Source organism: Marmota flaviventris, chromosome 1 (genome assembly GCF_047511675.1).
Source record: "Marmota flaviventris isolate mMarFla1 chromosome 1, mMarFla1.hap1, whole genome shotgun sequence".
NCBI classification, from domain to species: domain Eukaryota; kingdom Metazoa; phylum Chordata; class Mammalia; order Rodentia; family Sciuridae; genus Marmota; species Marmota flaviventris.
The window spans coordinates 119,571,143-119,597,401 of NC_092498.1; the positions used below are offsets into that span (position 1 = coordinate 119,571,143).

The 26,259-nt window shown below is 37.5% G+C and overlaps 1 protein-coding gene across 2 annotated transcripts in view; it reads left to right on the forward strand.

Annotated features, from left to right (window-relative positions):
- LOC114106511 (solute carrier family 5 member 4) overlaps positions 1-9,523 on the forward strand; it is a 57,003-nt gene extending 47,480 nt beyond the window's left edge. Inside the window, exons 11-15 of one of the 2 annotated variants that reach the window (XM_027953446.2) lie at positions 368-518; positions 3,747-3,915; positions 4,145-4,360; positions 6,855-6,975; positions 9,309-9,523. In XM_027953446.2, the coding sequence (XP_027809247.2) occupies positions 368-518; positions 3,747-3,915; positions 4,145-4,360; positions 6,855-6,975; positions 9,309-9,523 (872 nt within the window). The remainder of the gene's footprint in view (positions 1-367; positions 519-3,746; positions 3,916-4,144; positions 4,361-6,854; positions 6,976-9,308) is intronic. The other variant, XM_027953447.2, reaches the window with a different exon arrangement.
- The last annotated feature ends 16,736 nt before the right edge of the window (positions 9,524-26,259 follow it).

Below are 26,259 nucleotides of genomic sequence, written 5' to 3' on the forward strand. Positions count from 1 at the left end.
GGGAGTAATAGACCAACTCTAGATAGGGCAGAGGGGTTGGAAGGGAAGGGAGGGGGCATGGGGTTAGAAATGATGGTGGAATGTAATGGTCATTATTATCCAAAGTACATGTATGAAGACACGGATTGGTGTGAATATAGTTTGTATACAACCAGAGATATGAAAAATTGTGCTCTATATGTGTAATAAGAATTGTAATGCATTCTGATGTTATATATAAATAAGTAAAAAGAAACTACAACTACAGTAGTTAATCAATGTTCCAGGTGACATTTTAATCTTTATATGGCTTTCTGTTTTTAGCAAGAACCTTGTAGACCATGACATCCAATTGCTAAATGATGTTTGCACTTTCTCTTGGCCTTAGGACTGAGAGGTCTGATGCTGTCCGTCATGTTGGCCTCTCTCATGAGTTCCTTGACATCCATCTTCAATAGTGCCAGCACCCTCTTCTCCATTGACATCTATACCAATATTCGAAAGCAGGCATCAGAGAAAGAGCTCCTGATAGTTGGACGGTAAGGGAATCTGGTTTGTATTTAGAATTTCTCTGGGGAAAGGCAGATGTGGAAGTGAACTACAACTCTTAGCCTTTGACTTCAATGAAAGTAATCAAACAGTTCTAAAGTGAAGAAAGTAGAGGACATTTAATTCAACTTTGCTCTTTCTAAACATAAAAATTGAGGCCAGACTTTTAAAATCAAATAGTTGTTTTTTCAGACTTTCAAGCATATTTGTCTCTTATTTCTTCTTCTCCTAACCACCCCCTCATCCACATCTTCAAAAAACCCTAGAAACTTTTCTCTAGAAGTTTCCATGTATGGCACAGAATTAATAGGGTAAGTTATCCACTCAATAGCTACATTGACTAATGACTGGGTCATGTTAGAAGGGATAGACTCAGCAAAGTGACTAAATACAAAAGGCTGTTTGGATACTTTTGTCAACCCAGGGGGCCCGAAGCAGTTTGAGGGCCTTGCACACAGTGAGGTGGAAGGAAATAAGGAGAAATACTAGATAGTATAGTTTCCTTTTCCCACTTCACAATTTGTAAGTGGATTCTATATGCTCATAGCATTTTATAAAATGTTTTTAAAATTCAAATCAAGAAATGGAAATTACCAGCACCCAAATTTCCTGTTGGGCCCCATCTTTCCAAAAATAATCACTGTAACCTCCAATGCTGTAGTTTAGTCTTTTCTAGTTTTGCACTATTATCAATAGAATAGCCCAGTAGATATCCTGGCTGTTTGTGACATTTAGCCATGCTGTTATTTATAGCTGTAGTTTATTCAGTCATTTGCTATATGATATTCCATTATTGTAATATATTTGAATTTATTTTTCATGGACTTCTGGATTGAGGATTTTGTCAACATCTCTTGGTACTCATGGACACATAATTCTTTATGGTAGATTGCTATATGTTTACATATCTTTCACTCTTGGCCTTTTAAAATTTATTAGTTATGATTAACAAGAATGCAGGAAAAGATCTTGAAATAAAAAATAATTATGACACTTGTAAAAATAATCAAATTGACAGGCACAATAATTCTAAATGTGGTTTTAGTCAGCTTTTTCACTGCTATGACCAAAAAACCTGACAAGACTGATTAGAAGAAGAAAAGTGTATTTTGTGACTCACAGTTTCAGAGGTCTCCATAGAAGACCTGTTCCATTCCTTGGGGTTTTAGGTGAGGCAGAACATCATGGTGGAAGAGGACAGCAGCTCAGGACATTACCAGGAAGTAGGGCAGAGGGGGTGGGGGCGATCCAGGGAGAGAGTACTCTGCTCAACAAAGACAAAATATATACCCCAAATACACACCTGCCAGGGACCCACCTCCTCCAGTCACACCCTACCTGCCTACAGTTATCACCCAGTTAATCCCCATCAGGGGATTAATTCACGGATTGGATTAAGGCTCTCAAAACCCAAGCATTTCATCTCTAAACCTTCTTGCATTGTCTCACATATGAGCTTTTGGGGGATACATATCCCCCCCCCCCAAAGCGATAACATTTCTCCTTCTATCCTTTCAATTTTTTTTTGGTAATGTATTTGTGTGTATTTTATATAGTGAAAATATGTCATTATGTACTTGTGGCTTAACGCTTGAAGTTTACATTGAAGCTTTTCAATTAAGTGGAAGGGGAACTGTTCTCTTAACCTAGAATCTCTCCCTTCTCCCTAGCTCATTCACTGAATAGAGCAACCTGGGGACTCATATATCAGTGGCTTCAGAGTAGGGACACTCAGCACAGTCCAGAAGTTCAGTGCCTGTGAAAACCAATCTTGGGAGGGTACTGACAAATTTTCTGTGAAGTTGGTGTCAAAAGAAACTGATCATCTATTTAAAAGATTGTGCTTTGTTGTTAACAGTAACAGCTTTAGGAAATTTAACACTTGGAAGAAAAACCTGAAGACCTCACTTTGTCCGTATCTTGACTCTGTACAAATACAGTAAAACAAAAGGAACAGTCAGACCTTGATGTTCTCATGGGAGAGCATGTGTGAAACTGGAATTCAGGAGTCCTAGGATGCAGTAGGCTCATTAATAGGTATAAAAATATTGAGCACAACACTTCTTTAAGTCTAATGATATCTTACCTAGTTTTTAAAAATTTTATTGGTTCTTTTTAGTTATATACAACATTATAATTCATTTTGACAATTATAAAATCATGGAATATAAATACTAATGAGTTTTGATTTTTCTCCCAGAACACAAATATGAAAAAAACCCACACCACTACTTAAAAATTCCTGCTTTGTGGGACTTAGGTCTTTATGGAGAAAACACAATAAATGTTGCTCCATTAGGTAACAAGACATGTTAGGAAGAAAATTAAGACAGAATTAATGGTGTTTAGGTTAACAACAAAGAGTGAGATTTGCACAAGATGATAAGAAACAAGCTTAGGAAGGTGCCAGAGGTGATGTCTGCAGGGGTATTGAAGTCATAAGGAAACTGGATTTCACTTTTCATGTGATAGAAAGGAATTAAAGCTAAGAGCAGGAGAGGTACATGACTTTCTAATAATAATAATAAAGTTATTGGGTGTAGTTTATTGACCATACTGTGTGTTATGCATAATGTTGACTTCCCGTAGTTTATTTCATTTTATTAGGTCATTATAGTTATGCATAACAATGTGGTTCATTTTGACACATTCATGATGCATATAACATAATTTGCTCCATTTTAATCCCCAGTATTTCCCCTTTCTCTTCCCTCCTTCCTCACCCTGATCCCCTTCCTTTATTGGTCTTCCTTCTATTTATTTATTGTTTTTTAATTGGTACATTATAATTACTGATATATAAAAGTGGAATTTCTAACTGATATATACATTGCATGAAGGAATTATTAGTCAATTGCTGACATTTGAACTGTCTTATGAATGGATGCTTAGTCTCATAGATAACATATCATGATGAGTTATAAAGAAGCAATTTATTGACATTTTACTAATCACAAGTGTTAAGCATGGCATGGATTCATGTCGAGTCTAGAACATAAATTTTGTTAGAAAAATTAATGGAAGGCCAAAAGAATGAATTAAAGAACTAAAGTGAGAGGCTGGGGTTGTGGCTCAGTGGCACAGGGTTTGATTCTCAGCACCACATTAATAAAAAGGTCCACTGACAATTAAAAAATATTAAAAAGGAGAACTAAAGTGAAATGGAGGTGCTTATGATACTTTTGCTTAATATTCAAAACATTTTTTTCTCCTACCAGGATATTTGTCATCATATTACTTGTCATCAGCATTGCATGGGTTCCATTAGTACAAGTATCTCAAAAAGGACAGCTGTTCCATTACCTATCATCAATTTCCAGCTACCTTGGGCCTCCAATTGCAGCTGTCTTCCTGCTTGCCATCTTTTGTAAAAGAGTCAATGAACAAGTAAGCAAAAACTGGGAAAAAATTTTCCTGCCAGAGTGAGAATTATTGTTTCTTTGGCTGAGATAGCAAAGTACATTGCAACTTTCATAAAACTGCTTTCATAAACTTGTGCTCATGATTAGCCCTTTGTTTGTCATTAGTTGAGAAAGTAGGCTGAATGATAATCATGATTTACTTGATTGATTCATCATCTTTTCTAAACATTGATTTATTGTTATTTCCTTTGCAGGGAGCATTCTGGGGTCTGATAATTGGGCTTGTGATAGGCCTTATTCGTATGATCGCAGAGTTTGCCTATGGAACAGGGACCTGCTTGGTTGCCAGTGACTGTCCCAAGATCATCTGTGGAGTGCACTATATGTACTTTTCCATCATTCTCTTCTGCTTATCCCTACTGGCCATCCTGGGGATTTCCTTCCTAACGAAACCCATTCCTGATGTACATGTGAGTATTGTGTAATGGCAATTTTCTCATTGTAAAATAAGAGTTCTTTGCCTTCTTAAGTGACAACTGGTACACAAGTCTCAGGTCGATGAAATCATTGCACCACATAAAGTAGAAAAAAAGAGAGTATTGTCATCCTGTCATTCAACTAAACAACAATTTTCTGCCTTAGTATGTAAAAAGCACCAGTGATTAAGAATTAAGAGATTAGGAAATGGGCTAGAGAATCCCTAAACTGCAGAATGCTATTGGTAGGTAAATCTACACCATTGTTAAAACATACCAGGGAGAAACACTTAGTGTTGCTTAAGAGTCAGGGATCTGTTGCCTAAGAGACTGTGACACCTAACAGCAGAACTGTCATCTGAGAGGGCCAGTTTGGGGGCAAGTTCAACCTCATATATATAAACAAACACTGACAACAGAGATGAAAAAGAAAAAGCACATGGTAGCAGGGGGCAAGAAAAGGAAAAATAGAATGGCATTCATCTTTTGCCTTTCAAATAGATGAAAGTACCTAATATGAATATTGTACAATGTTGATGGGATGTGAAAGAATGCCCGCAGTCCAGAATTGCTGAGGGTATGCATTTTATAATTTGCAATTGGGCAACATTTGTCAATTTTTAGATTTCTAACCTTATGAGTTAAGAATTTCATTTTTAGTAGCTTATGTAGAAAAATGTATAAAGGTAGGAAGATATTTGTAAAAGGATTTTCTCTGCAAATGTTTTATAATAGAAAAAGTGAAGACAATCTGAATTTCCACCACTAAAGGAATCGAAACAAGATGAGGGAGCTTTGTTATTTGCTTTTAAAAATGTTTGTAAGGGGCTGTGGTTGTAACTCAGTGGTAGAACATTTGCCAGGCACATGTGAGGCACTGGGTTTGATCTTCAGCACCACATAAAAAAAATAAAATAAAGGTATTGTGTCCATCTACAACTAAAATATATTAAAAAAAGTGCTGGACTCAGGAACTTAATAAAATGAACAGGGATTTAAAAAAAATGTCTGTATTATGGCTAAATGGGAAAAACATATACAGAGTATTATACTACTGTCTAATATCATAGTTGTAATAAAACACACATAGGAATAAATGTCTTCATCTATGCGTAGAAAAAATCTTGACATGCTCACATCTGAAGTTTTTAGCAATTATCTCTGGAAGGGGGGCACCATAGGGACACAGAAAATATTAATCACTTAAAAATATGAATAATTTAAATACTAATGTTGATTGAATTTATTTCTAACATGTATATTTTTGTTTTGCATCATCAATTAATCAACATTAATCTCAAATAATATATATTTTATATTTCCTTGAGAAGTGACCAGTAGATGCTATGTGGATGGGTAAACTTAAGCACAGAGTAGGTGAAATTAGTTTACCAAAGAAATATCACCAGAATTCATCACCAATATTTACACTGAATATTGGGCATTAAATGTTTTCATAGACAGCCATGAAATGTGTTGTTATGTACCTAACCTCTTAGAGCAGTAGTGAGATATTCCAGTTTTGGAGGAGAAATCTAGAATAAAATTGATGCAACTAAGAAGAATTCAAGGAGTCCAAGGAAAAGAGCTTTACAAAGAAAGTGGATTTAATCTAATAAAAGAAATGCTATGAATAAGAGCTTGTAAAGCTATGATGAGAAATCATTGTGATAAGGTGAAAGCATATATATCTATGTCAATAATAGGTAAGAAAGCCAATTACAAAAATTTTGTAAATTGGTACAAGAAAGTTGTGAATTATATTAAATGATGCATTATTTTGAGAATATGACTTTAAATTTAAAAACCTATTGATAATTGGAACAATTTCCTTAGCATGACACAAGGTTGGTGTTTATTTGTATCTAATCACGTAACTTGGATCTGTGACCAATAAAAAATGATAGCACATATGTTATTTATTTTCAATTTCTTAATCAACATAACAGAATAAGTATAGGTATCTTACTTATATTACAGAAATAAATTAAATTAAATTCTACAAAACAGTTTAGAGTACTGGTATAGTTGATAGAAGTTTGCAGGTGAGTTACCAAAGGCCAACAAGGATATTAATTGCAATTAGAACTTAAGAACAACACATAGATGCTATCTAAATCTAATGGATCAGAAATATAATGTCAGAAAATATTTTTAAAATTATAAACTATGATATAGCTATTAGAAGTTGGATGATAGGACAATGAATGAACAAGGGGCATGGTATATGTGGGCTAAATCTTTTATTTTTTTGGAATCACAAATTCAGAAGTGGGAGCTCTAAGAATATTTTTTGGAGTTTTGAAAATCTGCTAGAATAATTATAAGTAAAAATGTTTTAGTGAGTGAACTTGGCAGGAGGCCTTTTTTATTTTATGACATACACTCTTGTTAAGTTTGATTTTTTAAACCATACACTAAATAAGGGTACAAATGGATTATTGGGAACATTCTTCCATCACTAACTTACTTGGGTATCTCTGGTCAGTTGTATCGCCTGTGCTGGGCTCTTCGGAACAGTACAGAGGAACGAATTGATTTAGATGCAGAAGAAATAATGCATGAAGAATATGACACTGAGGAGGAAGGTAATGTCTGGCTTACACTTGGTTTTTATGTAGGAACTCTGTGTGCATGGCTTGGTTTAGGGTGAGATTTTTTTTTTAATGCCATGAAATTCAACTTCTGAAAAAGCTATTCAATTTGTGGCAAACTGAAACTTTACAATTTCATCTTTTCAGCAAACAATACAACTAGTTGTTACATATGTAATCTATTCATTCATCTGCCTGTCCATCTATCTGTCCATCCATAATAATGAGTGGCAGTGCTAAAATGATAATTACAAACTTTTCTTGTTTCTAGTTACATATTGTTTTCAACAAATTCATTTTGATTGATTTTGCTTAAGTATCTAAACCTACCTGCTCCCCAACCTTACCTCTCACTGTTTTCTTCAACCCAAGTAGGCAGGTTACTTCACTTTCCCCACATGCATCATGTCCCCCTAGAGGATATTTCTACCTCCTGTACAAAAGAAAAAAATACCTCCCGTACAAAAGAAAAAAATATTCCTAAAATCTAAGTTCTAATTGTACTTCCTTTAGGAATATGAAGGAAGAATCCTTCACTATGGCTTTGATTACCTCATGCTTTTTAAAACTACTGACATGGTTTATCATGTCAAGATATAGTGTCTTGAACTGTACACTAATTCTTTAGTTTTGATTTAGTTTCTTTCAATTTAAGAAAGGACCAATGTCTTCTATTTCTTTCGGCTGTTTATATCAGTACTCCTGTGATAAGACTGACCTGTAATTTTCCTGTATTGTATTTGGTTTTAGTGTTAGGATCAGTGTTCTCAGAATAAATAAAAAGTAGCATTTTTTAATTTTATGAAAATATTTTAATAAAATTAGAGTGATATCCGCATTGAAATTTTAATATTCTGCCAGAAATAAAATTAGGGGTTTCTGTGTGTATGTGTGTGTGTGTGTGTGTGTGTGTGTGTGTGAGAGAGAGAGAGAGAGAGAGAGAGAGAGAGAGAGAGAGAGAGAGAGAAAGAGATGAACAGAGACAAATGGAGAAAAAGAGAGAAGTTTCTGAACTACTTATTAACTTTATATAATGGCTATAGAATTTTCATTTCTTCATTAATCTATTCTGGAAAGTTACATACTTTTAAGATTGTGTCTGTTTAGTACACATCTTAAATATATTGGTATAAAGTTATTCTATATATTGTTGTTTTCATTTCTTCTGCCTCTGTATTTATATTACCTTTTAAATCCTAATATAATTTCTGTGATTTTTTTCATGATAAATCCTACTAAAGACTAGCCTATTTTACTTTAATCAAAGAACGAATTTTATATATATTTCTATTCTTCTTCTTTCATATTTCATTACATTCTGACCTCATTTGTGTATTTTTCCATCTATATTATTTGATTTTACTCTGTTAACTATACTTGCTGACTTCAATTGAGTATTATTTCATTAATTTTTAGGCTATCTTATTTTCTAATGTAAAAACATTGGAAGATGTATACATTTCCCTCAAAGATACTTTTGTTGCATCTAATGGATTTATTTTGTGTACTTTTCATTATCACTTATTTCTAAGTATAGGAATTATAGTCTTAATTTCATTATGATTTTTAAATTTTCCAATGCTGCAAAATAGCTTTGTAAATAAGTATTTTTGTAAATTTGCCAATATATTGTTGGGATAGGTTTTAAGAGATTTGTGAGGTAAAAAAGCCAATGTAATTTTGCTATATTCTCCAATTTCTACTTCTTTGGACTTAAACAATATTTTTCCTGCATGATTTAAAAATATCACAAATAAATTATAAGGAAGCTTTCCCCTCACAATGAAATAGTAAGAAGGAAAAGTTGTCCTGGACCATGTGCACAGAGGGAGAAGGTAGACTTATTTATGCAGTTGTGTGATACTAATTCATTGGTATTTTACATAAGACAATTCCTGTTTCTAGACTTAACATGTAACTTTAAAATTTTGCCTTTGATAGATGGGAAGTGGCATTTCAGCAAGTTTTCATTTAAATTTCTCTTTTTTGAGTGAGCTTAAGAGCCATTTTTATTTTTATTTTTTGAACTGTTTCTTCATCTCTTTAGAATGTTTACATGAGGAAGTTGATGGACTTTTCCGATTTTTAGAAACTCATTTTATACTATGGATATTCGTACCTTTCTAAAACAACATGCCAATGCTTTCCCCAATGTTCTTACTTTGTTTATTGGGCTTTTACCATGCAGATTTTTTGTTTTCACATAACCAAATTTAGCTACTTTCTCTATGATTTCTTCCAACATTTATATGTTGTTATGATTTTTTATGGTCATATGTAGAACATTGACGAGGATTTCTGTTTTCCATGTTTTGTGATGATTTCTTCATCTTTTTTTGTTGTTTTAGATCATCCTGAGCAATCTCGTGGATGTCTCAGGAAGACATATGACTTATTCTGTGGTTTGCAGAAGGCAGGGCCCAAACTGACCAAAGAGGAGGAAGAAGCCTTAAAGAGGAAATTGACAGACACATCAGAGAAGCCCTTGTGGAGGACTGTACTGAACATTAATGCCATCCTCCTGCTAGCTGCAGCGGTCTTTATCCATGGTTATTTTGCCTGACCTCTTGCTGAGCCACTAGAATATTGGCTAGGCAAAGAATAATTTTATTGATTTTCACTTCTAAGTTTGTTGTGTTGCAAAATGGAAAGCAGTTGGAAATTTATCTAATTAGATAATTATAGACCAGATTTTTTTTGCTTTTATTATTCCTTTGTGATGATTAGGTCTAAATTCTTTTTTCCAGTCAGAATTTGATATATATGAAATACACATACTTATCTTCAAATGACTAACACAGTCAAGTTAATTACTGCACCAGTCGAGAGTCATCTATTGTGCATTTGTAGTGATAACAATGAAGAGCTATTCAGCAACTTCCAGTACACCAGAGTATTTTTAAATATGGTCAGCATGTTGTATCTTCAATACTTTGAATTTATTCATCTTCTTTCTGAAAGCTTGAGAACTTTGATGAACAACTCCTTATTTCAAGAGTTTTCTTGCCCTGCAGACTTTGACATTCTGTGTCCATTGGACTGTAGGTAAATCACCAATGAATTAGGTTATACATCTGCATAAATAAGCCAACCTTTTCCCATATGTGTATAGTTCAGGACAATTTCTCCTTCTTACTGTTTAACTGGGAGGGTCAATCTTCCTTATGCATCTGCATTTATAAACATTTGTAATGTAGTTGTAATGTTCCCCCACAGAGGAAATGAACATAAATATGACAATAGTAGATGAACTAAAAAGTTTGACCTTGTCTTTAGTGGAAATCTATATATTTCCAAATTGTCTTTTTAAAACATATGAACAATCTCACTTCTAGAAATGTGGTGTAATTCACCTACGTTCACACAGCCTGATAGTAGTAGAGCTTGGTCAGAGCTCCACTTTCCCAATTTTGATATCAGGTGACTTTCCACAAAATCTCACAGCCTATTTTGTATTGTGTGGGTTCCAGTATTTAACTCTGAGACAAATGGATTGGGCTGGGTATGTCATATTTAGGTTTAAAAATGTCTGTGGAATTACTATGTAATTGATAAGCCACAGAATCCTGCTTTTTTAATTAAAAAAGAGAAAGAACAAAAAAATTAAAATTGAATTTGTTTCTTTTCTTGCATAATGCTTATTTTATCCCTGATATACCATTTTTAACAGATTTTAATTGCTACATATTAATTATATTGAAAGGCAGGGCAAATTTGGGCATAGAAACATAATTTGATCAATTTCACTCCTCAATATCTCCATCATATGCTTTACCTCTCTCTCCCCTGATCCCTTTATTTACCCTGATAGTCTTTCTTCTATTCCACAATGCCCCTTTATTCCCTTTCTTTCCCCTCTAGCTTTCACATATGAGAGAAAAAAAATTGATTCTTGTCATTCTGAGTTTGACTTATTTAACACAACATGATCTCTAGTTCCATTTATGCAAATTACATAATTTTGTTCTTTATGGCAGAGTAAAACTCCATTGTGTGTGTGTGTGTGTGTGTGTGTATATATATATATATATATATATATATATATATATATATATATATATCACATTTTCTTTGTCCATTCACCTGTTGATGGATACCCAAGCTGATTCCCTAACTTGGCTAATGTGAATTGTGCTGGGATAAACATGGTGATGCATGTATCTCTATAGTATGCTGACTTCATTTCTTTTGGATAAATTATGAGGCTAGTATAACTGGATCATATAGAAATTTTATTTTTAGCTTTTTGAGGCACCTCCAAACTGATTTCCATAGTGGTTGTCCTAATTTACAACCTTACCAACAGTGCATAAGGATTCATTTTCCCCTGTAGCTTCATATCATCACCAGCATTTATTATTTGTATTCTTGATGATTGTCAGTGTGATTGGAATGAAATAGAATCTCAGTGAACTTTTGATTTGCATTTCTCTGGGAAGTTAGAGATGTTGAGCATTTTTCATGTAATTTTTGGCAATTTGTACTTCTTTTGAGAAAAGTCTGTTTAGTTCATTTGTTCATTTATTGATTGGATTTTTTGTTTTGTGTTTTTGTCATTGTTGAGTTATTTTAGTTCCTTATGTATTCTGGATATTAATCTGGCCAGAGGAGTAGCTGGCAAAGATTTTATCCTATTCTGTAGATTGTCTCTTCACTCTATTATATCCCTTTCTATGAATAAGCTTTTTAAATTGATGTCTCCCCACTTATTTTTATGATTCTTTTTAGTTATTTATAATCAGGATACATTTTAAAATAATCACAATAGCATGGAATATAATTTGCTCTAATTCAGTCCCCAACACTTCCCCCTCCCCATCTCCACTCTCCCCTTCCCCTGCCCTCCACTCCACTGATATTTCTATAATTTATAGTTTTTTTTTAAATTAGTGTCTTGTGGATATATTTGATTTTGAGACTCGTTGAGGTATATTCATGTTGAAAGTTCAGTCAGATTCATTCCACTATTATTTTCTTATCCTGTCATTCTTTCCTTCCTCAATCTCCTTCACCTGATATTTCCTTTATTTTGAAGGAATTTGTTCCTCACTTTTCTCTATTTTTCCCCTTATGTTGTATTACCTTGTATATATCAGAGAAAACATTTGACTTTTGAATTTTGGGGACTGCTGTGGTGAGCCGCTTCTGCCGTTTCTGCAGACTATGGTCGCCATTACAAGATGGCGCTGGCTCCGCTGTGGTCTGTGACAAACAACTCCTTATTTGGGAGAGTTGGCACATGATTTTTCACCACCCTATGAGAAAGCTCCACGTGGCAGCTTTGCATTGGGGCTTGAGATGCTTTATTAAGGCTGGGAGGGGCATCCGAGAGGAGAAAGAAGAAATATCAAGGACCTGAATAAACTGCTGAAAGAAGATTCCTGAGTTGCGTCTTCCTTGCGGGCAAGGGGTCGCGACAAGTGGTGCCGAGACCCGGGAACCAGAACTTTCAGCAGTCAGGGGTGGTGCACCGGTTAGTCCCAGGTAAGTGGGATCCGCGACCAAAGCGGGGCAGCTCCTCTGTAAAGAAAGAGAGAGCATTACATTTTATTGCAGCTGCACTGTGTACTTTCGCTTCTACTTTCGCTTTTGTTTTCTGTGTTTCTTTTGTTGTGTCATTTCGTTTTTGTTTTTGTGCTTCTTTTGTTGTTGTGTCATGGGTGCCGCATCTTCAAGTCCGCTTCCCCTGGCCCTAGATGGCCTGTTATGTTCCAAGGGCCTGGAAGTGAAACATAGTACTTTACAGAGATTTTTACAGAAGATAGATATTGCTGCACCGTGGTTTGCATTTTCGGGCAGCCTTACTGTACCTAGTTGGGATAAATTAGGCAAAGATCTTGACTTTGCTTCTGAGCAGGGCATATTAGAGGGTGGGGTGATACCCCTTTGGAAAATGGTCCGTAGTTGCCTTACAGATGGCAGATGTCAGGAAGCACTTACTAAAGGACAGGAAGTTCTAGAGCAATTACATGAGGAGAAATCGGAGACGGCAGGAAGTGAGGTGCCTCAGGAGGATGGGAGTGTGCAGAGCGTGAAACAGGGGAGGAGACGATTGTATCCAGATCTCAGTACGCTGCGCACACCCCCATGTGAAAGTGGGTCAGAGGAAGAGGAGGATGAGGAGGAAGAGCTCGGGAGGCTGTCTCGTCAGCTAGAGAGTTTAGCTATAGGAGAAGGGAACAGAAATAAACAGGGGCTCAAGAAAAGCGATCCCCCGGATCCACCGCCGTATGGTGGGGGTGTTTCGGGGAGAGCTTTCCATGCCCAAACATGGAGGGCTGTTAACGCTGAGATGGGTCTTGCTTATCCAGTTTTTCAGGATGACAATAGGGGAAGATTCCATGAACCCTTAGATTTTAAAATTGTGAAGACCCTGGCGGAGTCTGTGCACACTTATGGGGTGGATGCCGCCTTCACACTAACTCAGGTGGAGAGTCTGTCTAGATACTGCATGACTCCCTCTGATTGGGCTAGCCTTGTTCGGGCTTGTGTTTCCCCGGGTAAATATTTGGACTGGAGAGCATTTGTGCTAGAGGGCGCAATAGAGCAGGCCGCCCAAAACCATGCGGCGGGACACCCCCATTGGGACAAGGATATGCTCTTGGGGCAGGGTAGATTTGCAAATCAACAGACAGGATTTCCTCTTGAGGCATATGATCAAATTAACAACATTTGCATTCGGGCATGGAAGTCGCTTCCAAATAGAGGAGAGGTGTCTGGTAATTTGACCAAGATTCTACAAGGCCCTACAGAACCCTTTTCAGATTTTGTAGCAAGGATGGTGGATGCCGCTGGAAAGATTTTTGGGGATCCTGATAGAGCCATGCCCCTTATCAAGCAATTGGTCTTTGAGCAATGCACCAAGGAATGTAAAGCGGCAATCACTCCTTATAAAAATAAGGGCATAGAAGCATGGATGAAAGTGTGTAGAGAGATTGGAGGACCTTTAAATAACGCAGGTCTTGCAGCTGCTGTCCTTCGGATTGCAAAAGGGGGCAGTCCTGGTGCCGGCACATGCTTCCATTGTGGTCAACCCGGTCATTTCAGACGTGAATGTCCCAAAAAAGACAATTTTACTGGACCCCCTCATGGTGGCCCTTCCAATGGCCTTCGTCAACCGGGGCTGTGTCCAAAATGTAAAAAGGGGAAGCATTGGGCAAAAGAGTGTAGATCAGTGAGGGACATCCATGGACAGCCTATTTCAGCTGGGCCAAAAAACGGCCGAAGGGGCCCCCGACCCCAGGGCCCACAAATATATGGGGCAGTGGAGAATGTCACACCCGAACCCGAGACATGGCCATCTCTACGCCATCCCATGAGACGCGGAGAGCCACTACAGGTGCCGCGGGATTGGACCTCTGTTCCACCTGCAGACTCGTATTAACACCTAAGATGGGAGTCCAATTGGTGGAAACTGAGTTCAAAGGGCCTTTACCACCTGGCACTGTAGGTTTGCTAATTGGACGTGCATCCTCTATCTTACAAGGTCTTCATGTCTTTCCTGGAGTCATTAGCCCTGATACTGTAGGGGCAGTAAAGGTTATGGTGGAGGCTCCAAGGGGCATTGTGTCTATCTCCCCAGGGGATCGGATTGCTCAATTACTAATTTTGCCTAGCTTACATAATCACTTCCCTGCTGGTACCACCAGAGGGAATTGTGCTTATTTATCACTGGATATGAGCAATCGCCCCACTTTGGAATTAAGCATAGAAGGTAAATCTATTGTGGGATTGCTGGATACAGGAGCAGACCGTAGTATCATAGCCCTTAAGGACTGGTCTAAGGGATGGCCAATGCAGACTTCTGATCAATCCCTGAGAGGACTTGGATATGCCCAAGCCCCTCAAATCAGCTGTAGACATCTATCTTGGAAGGACCCAGAAGGACACAATGGCACCTTTCAGCCTTATGTACTTGATTTACCTATCTCTTTATGGGGCCGTGATCTGATGAAAGACATGGGGTTCACTCTTAGTAATGACTATTCCCCAGTGTCTCAACAGATTATGCAAAATATGGGGTATAGGCCAGGTCTAGGACTAGGAAAACACCTACAGGGGCGTAGGCATCCTGTGCAAGGTCATCAAAAGCTTAACAGATTTGGTCTGGGTTTTTCCTAGGGGCCACTGGGGCTCAAATACCCATAACATGGCTCACCGAGGAGCCTGTTTGGGTGCCTCAGTGGCCTCTTCCCTCGGTTAAATTGGCAGCAGCCCATGATCTAGTCAAAGAACAACTTGACTTGGGTCACATCCAATCTTCTACTTCTCCATGGAATACTCCCATATTTGTTATTAGGAAAAAATCAGGAAAGTGGCGCCTACTGCATGATTTACGAGCAGTTAATGCTCAAATGCAACTTATGGGGCCCATTCAAAGAGGGCTGCCTCTGCTCTCCTCTGTTCCTCAGGGCTGGCATATTATTGCTATTGACATTAAAGACGGTTTCTTTTCTATTCCTTTGCATCCTAAAGACTCACAGCGTTTTGCCTTCACCCTTCCCTCGTGTAACCACGAGGAACCAGATCTAAGGTTTGAGTGGGTAGTGTTGCCGCAGGGAATGGCTAACAGTCCCACGATGTGCCAGATGTATGTGGGGAAGGCACTCGCACCTCTCAGACATAAGTATTCCTCCATCAAGATCATTCATTATATGGATGATGTGTTATTGGCCGCTAAGTTAGAGCAGACAGTTAATGAGGCCTATAAAGAATTAGTAAAGCTGTTAGCTCAATATGGGCTACATATCGCACCTGAAAAGGTTCAAACGGGGAATTCTATTGAGTATTTGGGAGCGATAATTGGGTATGACAAATTAAAACCACAAAAAATCACCATAAGAACTCAGGATCTCCAAACTCTAAATGATTTTCAAAAACTGCTGGGAGATATTAATTGGATAAGGGGATATTTACATATTCCTAATGGTGTGCTCCAGCCTTTGTATGCTACCCTTAAGGGTGATCCAGATCTTGCTTCTCCTCGTAGCCTCACCAAAGAGGCTAGAGTGGCCCTTATAACAGTAGAAGAAGCTATACAACATGCTACTCTATGCAGGCTCCAGAGTAATAAACCTTTCCAGTTATGTGTGCTTGCCACTATGCGGCAGCCTACTGGAGTACTGTGGCAAGATGGGCCTTTACTATGGATCCACCCACATATATCCCCAGGAAAATCCTTAGAATACTATCCTGATGCTGTTGCAGCGTTAGCACTTAAAGGGATTCAACAAAGCATTCAATTTTTCGGACAATCACCTTCTTCTCTTATTATACCCTATACTAAAGCTCAACTTAATGTTTTGTGTGCTACTCTAGACAACTGGGCTATTCTATGTTGCTCGTTTCAAGGGGATATTGATAATCATTACCCTTCCCATCCATTACTCCATTTTGTTAAAGAACATCACATCATTTTCCCTAAGGTAACTTCACCCAATCCAATTCCGGGGGCTGTTAATATTTTTACTGATGGTTCCAAGTCTGGAATGGGAGCTTATGTAATTAATGATTCTCCCCCTGTTCAGCATCAATTTGCTCCTGGAAATCCACAATGGGTGGAACTGCAAATTGTTATTGAGGTTTTTGAACAGTGTTCTTTTCCTTTTAATCTTATCTCGGACTCCATTTATGTGGTACAAGCACTCAAAGTCCTGGAGGCCGTGGGAGCTATTAGTAATGCCCATAATGTATCTGCTTACTTTAATCAGCTTCAACAGCTTATCTGTAGCTGCACTGCTCCTTTTTATCCAATGCACATCCGGGCTCACACCTCTCTTCCTGGTCCATTATCACAGGGTAATGCCTGTGCGGACTCAGCCACTAGAGGCCAGTTGATATGCTTGGCTTCCTCCTTAGAGGGGGCTAAATTATTTCACCAGAATTTCCATGTTAATGCTTTAACGCTGCGCAGGCGTTTTTCCATTTCAAGAGCGGATGCTCGTCAGATAATATTACAATGTCCCCATTGTGTCACATTTCTTCATCCCCCTACTTATGGAGTGAACCCACGGGGATTGAAGCCATTGGTTGTCTGGCAAATGGATGTGACGCACATACCTGACTTTGGTAACCTCAAGTATGTACATGTTTCTGTTGATACGTGCTCTGGAGTTATTCATGCTTCTGCTTTATCGGGAGAAAAGGCACGTAATGTTATTACTCATTGCCTAGAAGCATGGGCAGCATGGGGTGCTCCTGCATCCCTTAAGACTGATAATGGACCTGCTTATACTGGCAGACAATTTACATCCTTTTGTTCTACCATGGGAGTGCAACTTACTCATGGTCTGCCTTACAATCCTCAAGGACAAGGCATTGTTGAGCGTGCTCATCGCACCTTAAAGGAAACTTTACAAAAACAAAAAGGGGGAATAGGAGCTGAACACACTCCTAAAGAACGCCTGTCCTTAGCTCTCTTTACCATTAATTTTTTGAATTTGGATATTCATGGTCGCTCTGTGGCTGATAGACATGTGTCCCCTCAGCCCTCTGTGATTGGCTATGTTAAGTGGAAGGATGTTCTTACGGGCCAATGGAACGGCCCCGACCCCGTGCTGACATGGGCGCGAGGATCTGTATGTGTTTTTCTCCAGGATCGCACGGAACCGTTGTGGGTCCCTGAACGCCTGACAAGAAGAGTCTTGACATCAACCAACCAGCAACAAGAGATACCACAGCAATCCCGTGATGAGGATCTTCACTCTGCTACGTGCTCTGGTTCTGGTGCTGGTGCCGATGGCACAGACGACACCAATGCAGTGGTGGGCAGTGGCACGGGCTTGGCCAATGCCGATGCCGGTTCATGGTAATTCTAGTGTCCTCCCCACTCTTTTCTCTACCTCATGTGAGATGTCTGCTCCCTGTGCCTCTCCTAGAGGGGACATGGAGAGCATTTTTAATCAATCTCAAGTTAATCTCACAGGAGTTTTTTGTTTCAGCCTTGGAAACGCTAATTGCATTAGTCTTAAGACCAAAAATTTGACTAACTGGGAGGACCCATTGCGGTCCAGTCAGGTCTCAGGGAGCATTATCAGTGCCGTACTGAGCCAAGTAGTTTCGGGGAAGCAATCAGGTTCAGGGACCCCCGCAAATAGCTCTGCTTTAAACATAACTACCTTGGCTATTATCTCCAAGGTATTAATCCCAGTGCCTCCTTCTTCTAATAGTACTTACAATGCCACTCATTTCAAGGCCTCTCCTTACTGTACCCCTAATCTTGGTTTCCCCCCAACATTTACGCCTTGTCAGGATCATTCTTGGGAGAAACATCAAGTTGCTAAAGGTTTCTCCTTTTCCCCCTCTCTTAAGAGGTATGTTTATAACTTTAACAACAGTGCCAACTCCTCTACAGGAGTAGGTTGGTCCTGGTTTCAATGGCTGATTTCTAATGAGAAGGGGGCTTCAGCCGATATTTCTGCATTGGCTCAATTGCTGGGAGCCAAAAGCTGGCTGGCTAATGTTTCTGGCACTGTTAGGGAGAGTGAATGAGGTAATAGACTTACATCTGTTTCGTTCAACTCTTTGCTATATAATGCCACATTGCCCCCTGCAATGGTCTGCGTCCAATCCCCGTTCTTGCTCCTTTTGGCTAATGATACCTCGTCGGGGATGCTGGATTGTTCTAGTGTTACCTGTCTCTTATCTGAGTGTTGGAATGGTTCTTGGACTGTAGCAGTGGTTATGAAAATTCCAACCTTTGTCCCAATCCCAGTCACTGCGGACCCAGATAAATTCCCCATTGTTGAGCTACTTAGAGTCCGCAGGGATTTTGGAATTACGGCAGCTATAGTGACAGCTGTGGCAGTGTCTGCTGCTGCAGCGGTTACGGCTGGAGTGGCCATGGCCAGTCAAGTACAAACTGCTGCCACCATTAATCAAGTTGTTCAACAAACTTCCACCATACTTGAATCCCAAAATACAATTAATCAACATATTTTGTCAGGGATTTTAGCTGCCAACCAAAGAATAGATTTACTCCAAGCTCAGGTAGAAGAATTGGCCGACTTGGTGCTTTTGGGTTGTGTTGATCAACGTGCACATTTATGCATAACCTCTGTCAGATTTAATGATTCCAGGAATGCCTCCCGCATCATTGGCGAATATTTGGCCGGAAATTGGTCCATGGCAGCGGAAGACATGATCCAGTCTCAACTAACCCAGATAGCTGTCTTGAACAGTACCCGTGTCGATCCCGTGACTTTGGGTCAATTCACCGATTGGATATCTTCTGCTTTTTCCTTCTTCAAAGAGTGGGTGGGGGTAGGCATTTTTGGTGCAATGTGTTGCTTCGGTATGTTCCTCTGTTTGTGGTTTCTCTGTCGCCTTAAGGCCCGCAGTGCTCACGATAAGGCTATGATCATACAAGCTCTTGCAGCTTTAGAAAATGGCAACTCACCTCAAGTCTGGCTTGCACATCTTAAGCAGTAAACCTTTGACATGGTCGTTACACCCCAAGTTATTATAACATTGCACTGGGATCGACATGACTTTCTTTGTCATTCTCTTAGTGTTGGAAAGCCCTTGCACTCTGCCGGTCTTACTGCCATTGCACGCAGATGGGTTTCCACACTAGTGCTTTTCTATCGTCTTGAAGTCCGTGCCTTTCTTTCAGGATGCTGTCAACTTGTTTGTCATTATAAATAGCCACAGTTCAGCCTCAGCTATCCCCCTTCGTCCACTATCGTCACGATACAGGATGCGAGGCAAGGCACTGCACTTGAGTGATCCTTGATGTGGACCTCAAGGAGAGCATGTCCTATTGCATGCGGGTTAGACGCGTCCACGCCCCGCCCCACGAAAAAAGGCGTCGGCTGATATGGCCTCAGATCTGGGGAAGGGCCCTCCTTAGGACTGAGTCATACTATGCAGCCACTTCTGCACAGTGGGATAGGACCTCTACTCTCGCCTGTATTGTTTTAAGAAAACAAAAAGGGGGAACTGTGGTGAGCCACTTCTGCCGTTTCTGCAGACTATGGTAGCCATTACAAGATGGCGCTGGCTCCGCTGTGGTCTGTGACAAACAACTCCTTATTTGGGAGAGTTGGCACATGATTTTTCACCACCCTATGAGAAAGCTCCACGTGGCAGCTTTGCATTGGGGCTTGAGATGCTTTATTAAGGCTGGGAGGGGCATCCGAGAGGAGAAAGAAGAAATATCAAGGACCTGAATAAACTGCTGAAAGAAGATTCCTGAGTTGCATCTTCCTTGCGGGCAAGGGGTCGCGACAGACTGCCTTATTTCACTTAGCATCATAGACTTCAGATCCATTCATTTAGCAGCAACACCACAATATCATGCTTCTTTATGACTGAATAATACTCCATTGTGTATATATAGAGTACATTTTTTTTGTTCTATTCATGTGTTGAAGAGAATCTAGCTTTATTTCATAACTTGGACACTGTGAATTGTGCTGCTACAAACATTGAAGTGGCTGCATCACTGAGTATACTGATTCTAAATCTTTTGAATATAAACCAAAGAGTGGGATAACTGGGTCCTATGGTAGTTTCATTCCTAGTTTTTTGAGGAATGTCCATAATCTTTTCCACAGTGGTTGCTCTAATTTGCAGTACCACCAAAAATGTATGAGTGTCCCTTTTCCCACACATCCTTACCAACATTTATTATTATTTGTATTCTTGATACTTGCCATTCTGACAGGAAGGAGATGAAATCTCCATGTAGTTTTGATTTGCATTTCCTTAATTGCTAGAGATGTTGAAGATTTTTAAAATATATTTGTTGGTCATTTGTATTTCTTCTTTTGAGAAATGTCTGTCTAGTTATTTTGACATTTATTAGTTGAGTTATTTGTTTTTCTGGTTTTAAGTTTTTTGGGTTACTCATATATTCTGGATATTATAATGCCCCATCTGAGGAGCAGGTGGCACGGTTCTTCCATTCCGTCACTTCTCTCTTCATGCTCTCACTTATTTTCTTTGCTGTGCAGATGCTTTTAATTTTATGCCATGCCACTTATTTTGATTTTATTTCTTGTACTTTAGGAGTCTTCTTAAGGAAGTTGGTTCCTGTGCTGACATGCTGAAGTGTTGGTCCTACATTTTCTTCTAGAAATTACAAAGTTTTTGATCTAACTCCTAGGTCTATGATCCACTTTGAGTTGACTTTTGTGCAGGATGAGAGCTAGGGGTCCAATTTCATTCTTCTTCATGTGGATTTTTAATTTTCCCAGTACCATTTGTTTCAAAGGTTATCTTTTCTCCAAATATGTTTTTGGCACTTTTGCCAAGTATCAGATAACTATATTTATGTGTGTTTGCCTTAGTGTCTTCTACTCTAGTCCATTGGTCTTCAGTTCTGTTTTGGTGACAGTACCATGCTGTTTTTGTAATTTAGCTCTGTAGCATAATTCAAGGTCTGGTATCACTCTTTTTACTCAGGATTTCTATGGCTACTATGAGTCTCTTATTTTGCAAAATTAATTTCAGATCTGCTATTGCTGGTTCTGTGAAGAATGTCATTGGTATTTTGATGGGGTTCCATTGGATCTCTTTGTATAGCACTTTAGGTTGTATGACCATTTTGACAATTTTTAATTCTGCTTAGATAAGAACATGGGCAGTCTTTCTAGCTTGTAAGGTATTTAATTTCTTCCTTTAGTATTCTATGGTTTTCATTGTAGAGTTCCTTCACCTCTTTTGTTATGTTGATTTTTAAAACTTTTTTTTAGGTTATTGTGAATAGGATAGTTTTCCTAATTTCTTTTTCAGCAGATTCATTGTTGGAGTTGGAATATGATTTTCTATGCTGATCTTGTATCTTGCTACTTTTCCAAATTTGTTCATCAGCTCTAGAAATCTTCTGGTGGAGTTTTATGGTCTTCTAAATATGGATCATGTTGTCAGCAATCAGAAATAGTTTGCCCTATTGTTTTTTCTATTTATTTCCCTTTTCTTGCCTGATTGCTCTGTCTAGATTTTCGAGGACTATCTTGAATAGGAGTGGTGAGAGTGGATATCCTTATCTAGTTCCTGGTTTTAGAGGAAATGCTTTCAGTTTTTCTTCATTCAGTATGATATTCTCCTTGGGTTTGTCATATATAGCCTTTACAATGTTGAGATGAGTTTTTTCTAACCCGAGTTTCTCTAATATTATAAATACGAATGGGTCCTAGACTTTGTCAAATGCTTTTTCTACATATATGGAGATAATCATGTGATTCACATTCTTAACTCTATTTATGTGCTGAGTTACATGTATTGATTTCCATATGTCAAACTAACCTTGCACCCCTGGGATAAAACCCACTTGATCATGATACACATCTTTTAAATGTGTTTTTGTATGTGGTTTGCCAAATTTTTATTAAGAGATTTTATGCACCTATGCTCATCAAGGATATTGGACTGAAGTTTTCTTTCCTTGATATGTCTTTGGTTTTGGTATCAAAGTGAATGCATGACACATTTATAGAATGCATGTGTCAGTGTTCCCTCCTTTTCTATTTTATGGAATAATTTGAGGAGGATTGTATTAGTTCTTTAAGGTCTGTTAGAACTTGGCTAAGAATCCATCTGGTTCACTGGGTGCTGTGGTTCATGCTTATAATCCCAGTGGCATGAGAGGCTGAGGCAGGAGGATTCGTGGGTTCAAAGCCAGCCTCAGCAACTTAAGGAGGCCCTAAGTTACTCAGTGAGACTCTGTCTCTAAATAAAATATAAAAAAGGGCTGTGGATGTGGTTTAGTGGTTAAGTGCCCCTGGGTTCAATCCCCAGAACCACACAAAAAACCAAAAACCAAACCAAACAAATAAACAAAAAATCTGATTTTGGACTTTTCTTTGTTGGAAGGCTTTTTAAAAACGTTTTTGTTTTAATTAATTATACATGACAGCTGAATGCATTTTGACACATAGTACATAATGGAGCACAACTTCTTCCTCTGGCTGAGCTTGGGGTAGATTCACACCATTAATGTAATAATACATGTATATAAGATAATAATGCACATCTCATTTCATCATACTTCCCATACCCACACCCACTCCTCACTCACTCCCCTCTGCACAATCCAAAGTTCCTTCATCCCTGCCCCCATTATATGGATTAACATCCACTTATCAGAGAAAATATTCGGCCTTTGTTTTTTTGGGTTTGGCTTAATTCACTTAGCATGACATTCTCCAGCTCCATCCATTTACCTGCAAATGCCACAATTTCATTCTACTTTAAGGGTGAGTAATATTTTATTGTGTATATATACCATATTTTCTTTATCTGATTATCTGTTGAAAGGCATCTAGGCTGGTTCCATAGTTTGGCTATTGTGAATGAGCTGCTATAAACCTTGAAATCACTGTAGTATGCTGATTTTAAGTCCTTTGGGTAAAACTCAAGGAGTGGGATAACTGGGTCAAAATGGTGGTTCCATTTCAAGTTTTCTGAGAAGTCTCCATACTGCTTTTGTTGGAAGGCTTTTGATAGATGTTTAATATCATTACTTGATATTCATTTGTTTAAATATAAATTTTCAAAATCGTTTGTGATTATCTTCAGGATTTCAGTAGTGTCTAATATTGGTAATTTGAGTGTTTTCTTTCTTTTTTTGGGTTAGTTTTGCTAACTAACTTATCAATCTTATTTATCCTTTCAAAAATTCTACTCTTTGTTGATCTTTTGTGTTGTTTTTCAATTCTCAATTTCACTGATTTTGGCTTTTAATTATTTCCTGTCTTCTACTGATTATTGGTAGTTTGTTCTTTTTAATAGGACCTTGAGGCATAATGTTAAATTATTTATTTTGTATCTTTCTATTTTTTTTGATATATGAACTCGTTGCTATAAACTTTCCTCTTAGAACTGCCTTCATACTTTCCCAGAGATTTTGATATGTTGAAGCCCTTATTTATTTCTAAGAACTTTAAAAAATTTCTCCCCTGGTTTCTTCTGCTATTCATTCATCATTCAAAAGTGTATTATTTAATCTCCTTTATTATTTAATGTGCTAGAATGGTTTCTTTTTTATCTTATTGTTGACTTCTAATTTCATTCCACTATGGTCTGATAGAATGCAAAATATTATCTCTATTTTTTTATTTGATAAGATTTTCTTTGTGACTTAAAATATGCTCTATTTAAAAAAGTTTAATGTAATGTTAAGAAAAAAGGGAATTCAGTCATCACTCATTGATTCTTGCTCTTATTTCCTGAGTTACAGGAATCTTGTTTAGGAAGTTATTGCCTGTTCCTACATTTTAAAGTATTTCTCCTACTTTTTTCTTCTAACAGTTGAAAAATTTCTGTTCTTTATACTTAAGTCTTTCCTCTACTTTGAGTTTACTTTTTATTTTCTCCCTGATTTAAATCTATTTAGAAAAGCTCTATCATATCCAATATGTAACCAATGAGAAATTCTTAACTTTTAAAGTGTTTCTTATTATGTTTGTTATTTTCAATTCTTTTTTTGTTTTATCTTTTCTATTAATTTATTTTTAAATTTTCATACAGAACAGGTGAGGTACATTGTACATAAACAAAGCTAATCTCAAACTTGTCAGAAAAAGCTAGAAAAATTAAACTATATTATATATAAATTAAATATAAATAAATTATATATAAATATATAAATTAGTTTTATGTTTCAGTGCTTTTAGTGTTAGAATCATGTTTGGTAACTTTTCCCATTTTTATAGATTCAGGGTTATGAATAATATGTATTCATGCATAATAAAACTACATTTTCTCTGCTCATTTGATCTTTAGAAAATGCATATTTAAAACATTTAAATTAGTACTAATAATATATCATAATTAATTTTCAAAATTTGTGTAATATAAACAATAATGAATTATTGCATATTATGTGGTATGGTAATTACTATTTTAGATCAATTGAATTCCTGATATTCCTGCAAAACTGTTCATTTAACAACCTTTCCTCATCATTGAGAGTGATAATTATATTTATATAGATGCTTAAACCACAATCTTTTTATCATCTTTAAAGTTTCTATTTTCTCATGTCCCATCAAAACATTTTCAATTCTTAATTTAATAAAATGTTTTTTTTAATAAGTGGAAGAATAGAGGAAGTAGAATAGAGGAAGGGGAATGGGGGGAGGGAAGGGCAAGAGAAAGCACTGGGGACTGAAATGGATTAAACTACATTCCATGCATATATAATCATCAAATAATCCCACTATTATATATAAATATAAATGTACTAATAAAAACATTAAAAAGGGTCTTAAAATGAAGATACTATTACCAATCTCCAGCTTTTGGAAGGGGGAAATTGTTCTGAGAGAATTAAACTTTTACTCAAGGATTCCACTTCTAAATAAATGGAAGTACTAGAATTTGAACCCAGAACTCTATGATTATACTGGCCATGTTTGTAGTACATTGTTATCTGGAGCATCCACATGCTCAAGACACTAGGCTAGGAGCTGTGAGGAATAAAAGTGTGAATGCCACTGAGTCCACATCTTTAAGTTGTTATCTATGTAGCACCTATGTATACTTAGTTTGTTTTGTAAATTTTAAATGATTTTATGAGCACATTATAGTTATACCAACATTAGGGCTCATCTTGAAAAATTCACACATGCATGAATTATAATTTGCTCCACTTCAGTCCCAGGTATATGTTCACTCCTCTCTCCCCTGCTCCTCCTACTTCCCCCTGCTGGTCTTCCTTCCATTTATCATAGTTTTTTAGTGGTGCTCTATAGATATACATACAGTTGAAATTCAGTGCACTATATTCTTATATGTACACAGGATCATTTGGTAAATTTTATTCTGCATTTTTCTCCCATTTCCCATCCTTCCTGGCTGCCCTTCTATCCCCTTCTATTCCACTGATCTCGCTTCTATTTTCAAGGGATGTACCTCATTTTTGGCTTATTTTTCTCTAGTTTCCACATGTGAGCAAAAGCATTGACCCTTGACATCAAGGAAAGAAAACTTTAGACCAATATCTCTGATGATCATAGACACAAAAATTATTGATAAAACATTAGCAAACAACTTTCAAAACACATTAAGAAGATAGCATACCATGATGAAATAAAATTTTTTTCTGTGACAAGCAGGAACTAAAAGAATCCATAACCACTAAACCGTCATCACAAAACATACTCAATGAGATATTTCATGCAGAAGAAATTTTAAAAATCAGAGATAAATAAAATGTGGTATATACTCAATGAAATATTACTTAGCTTTAAAGAAGAGTGAAATTATGGCATTTACCAGTAAATGCAAGGAGAATATCATGCTAAGCAAAATAAGCAAATCCCACAAAACCAAAGGTTAAATGTTTTCTCTAAT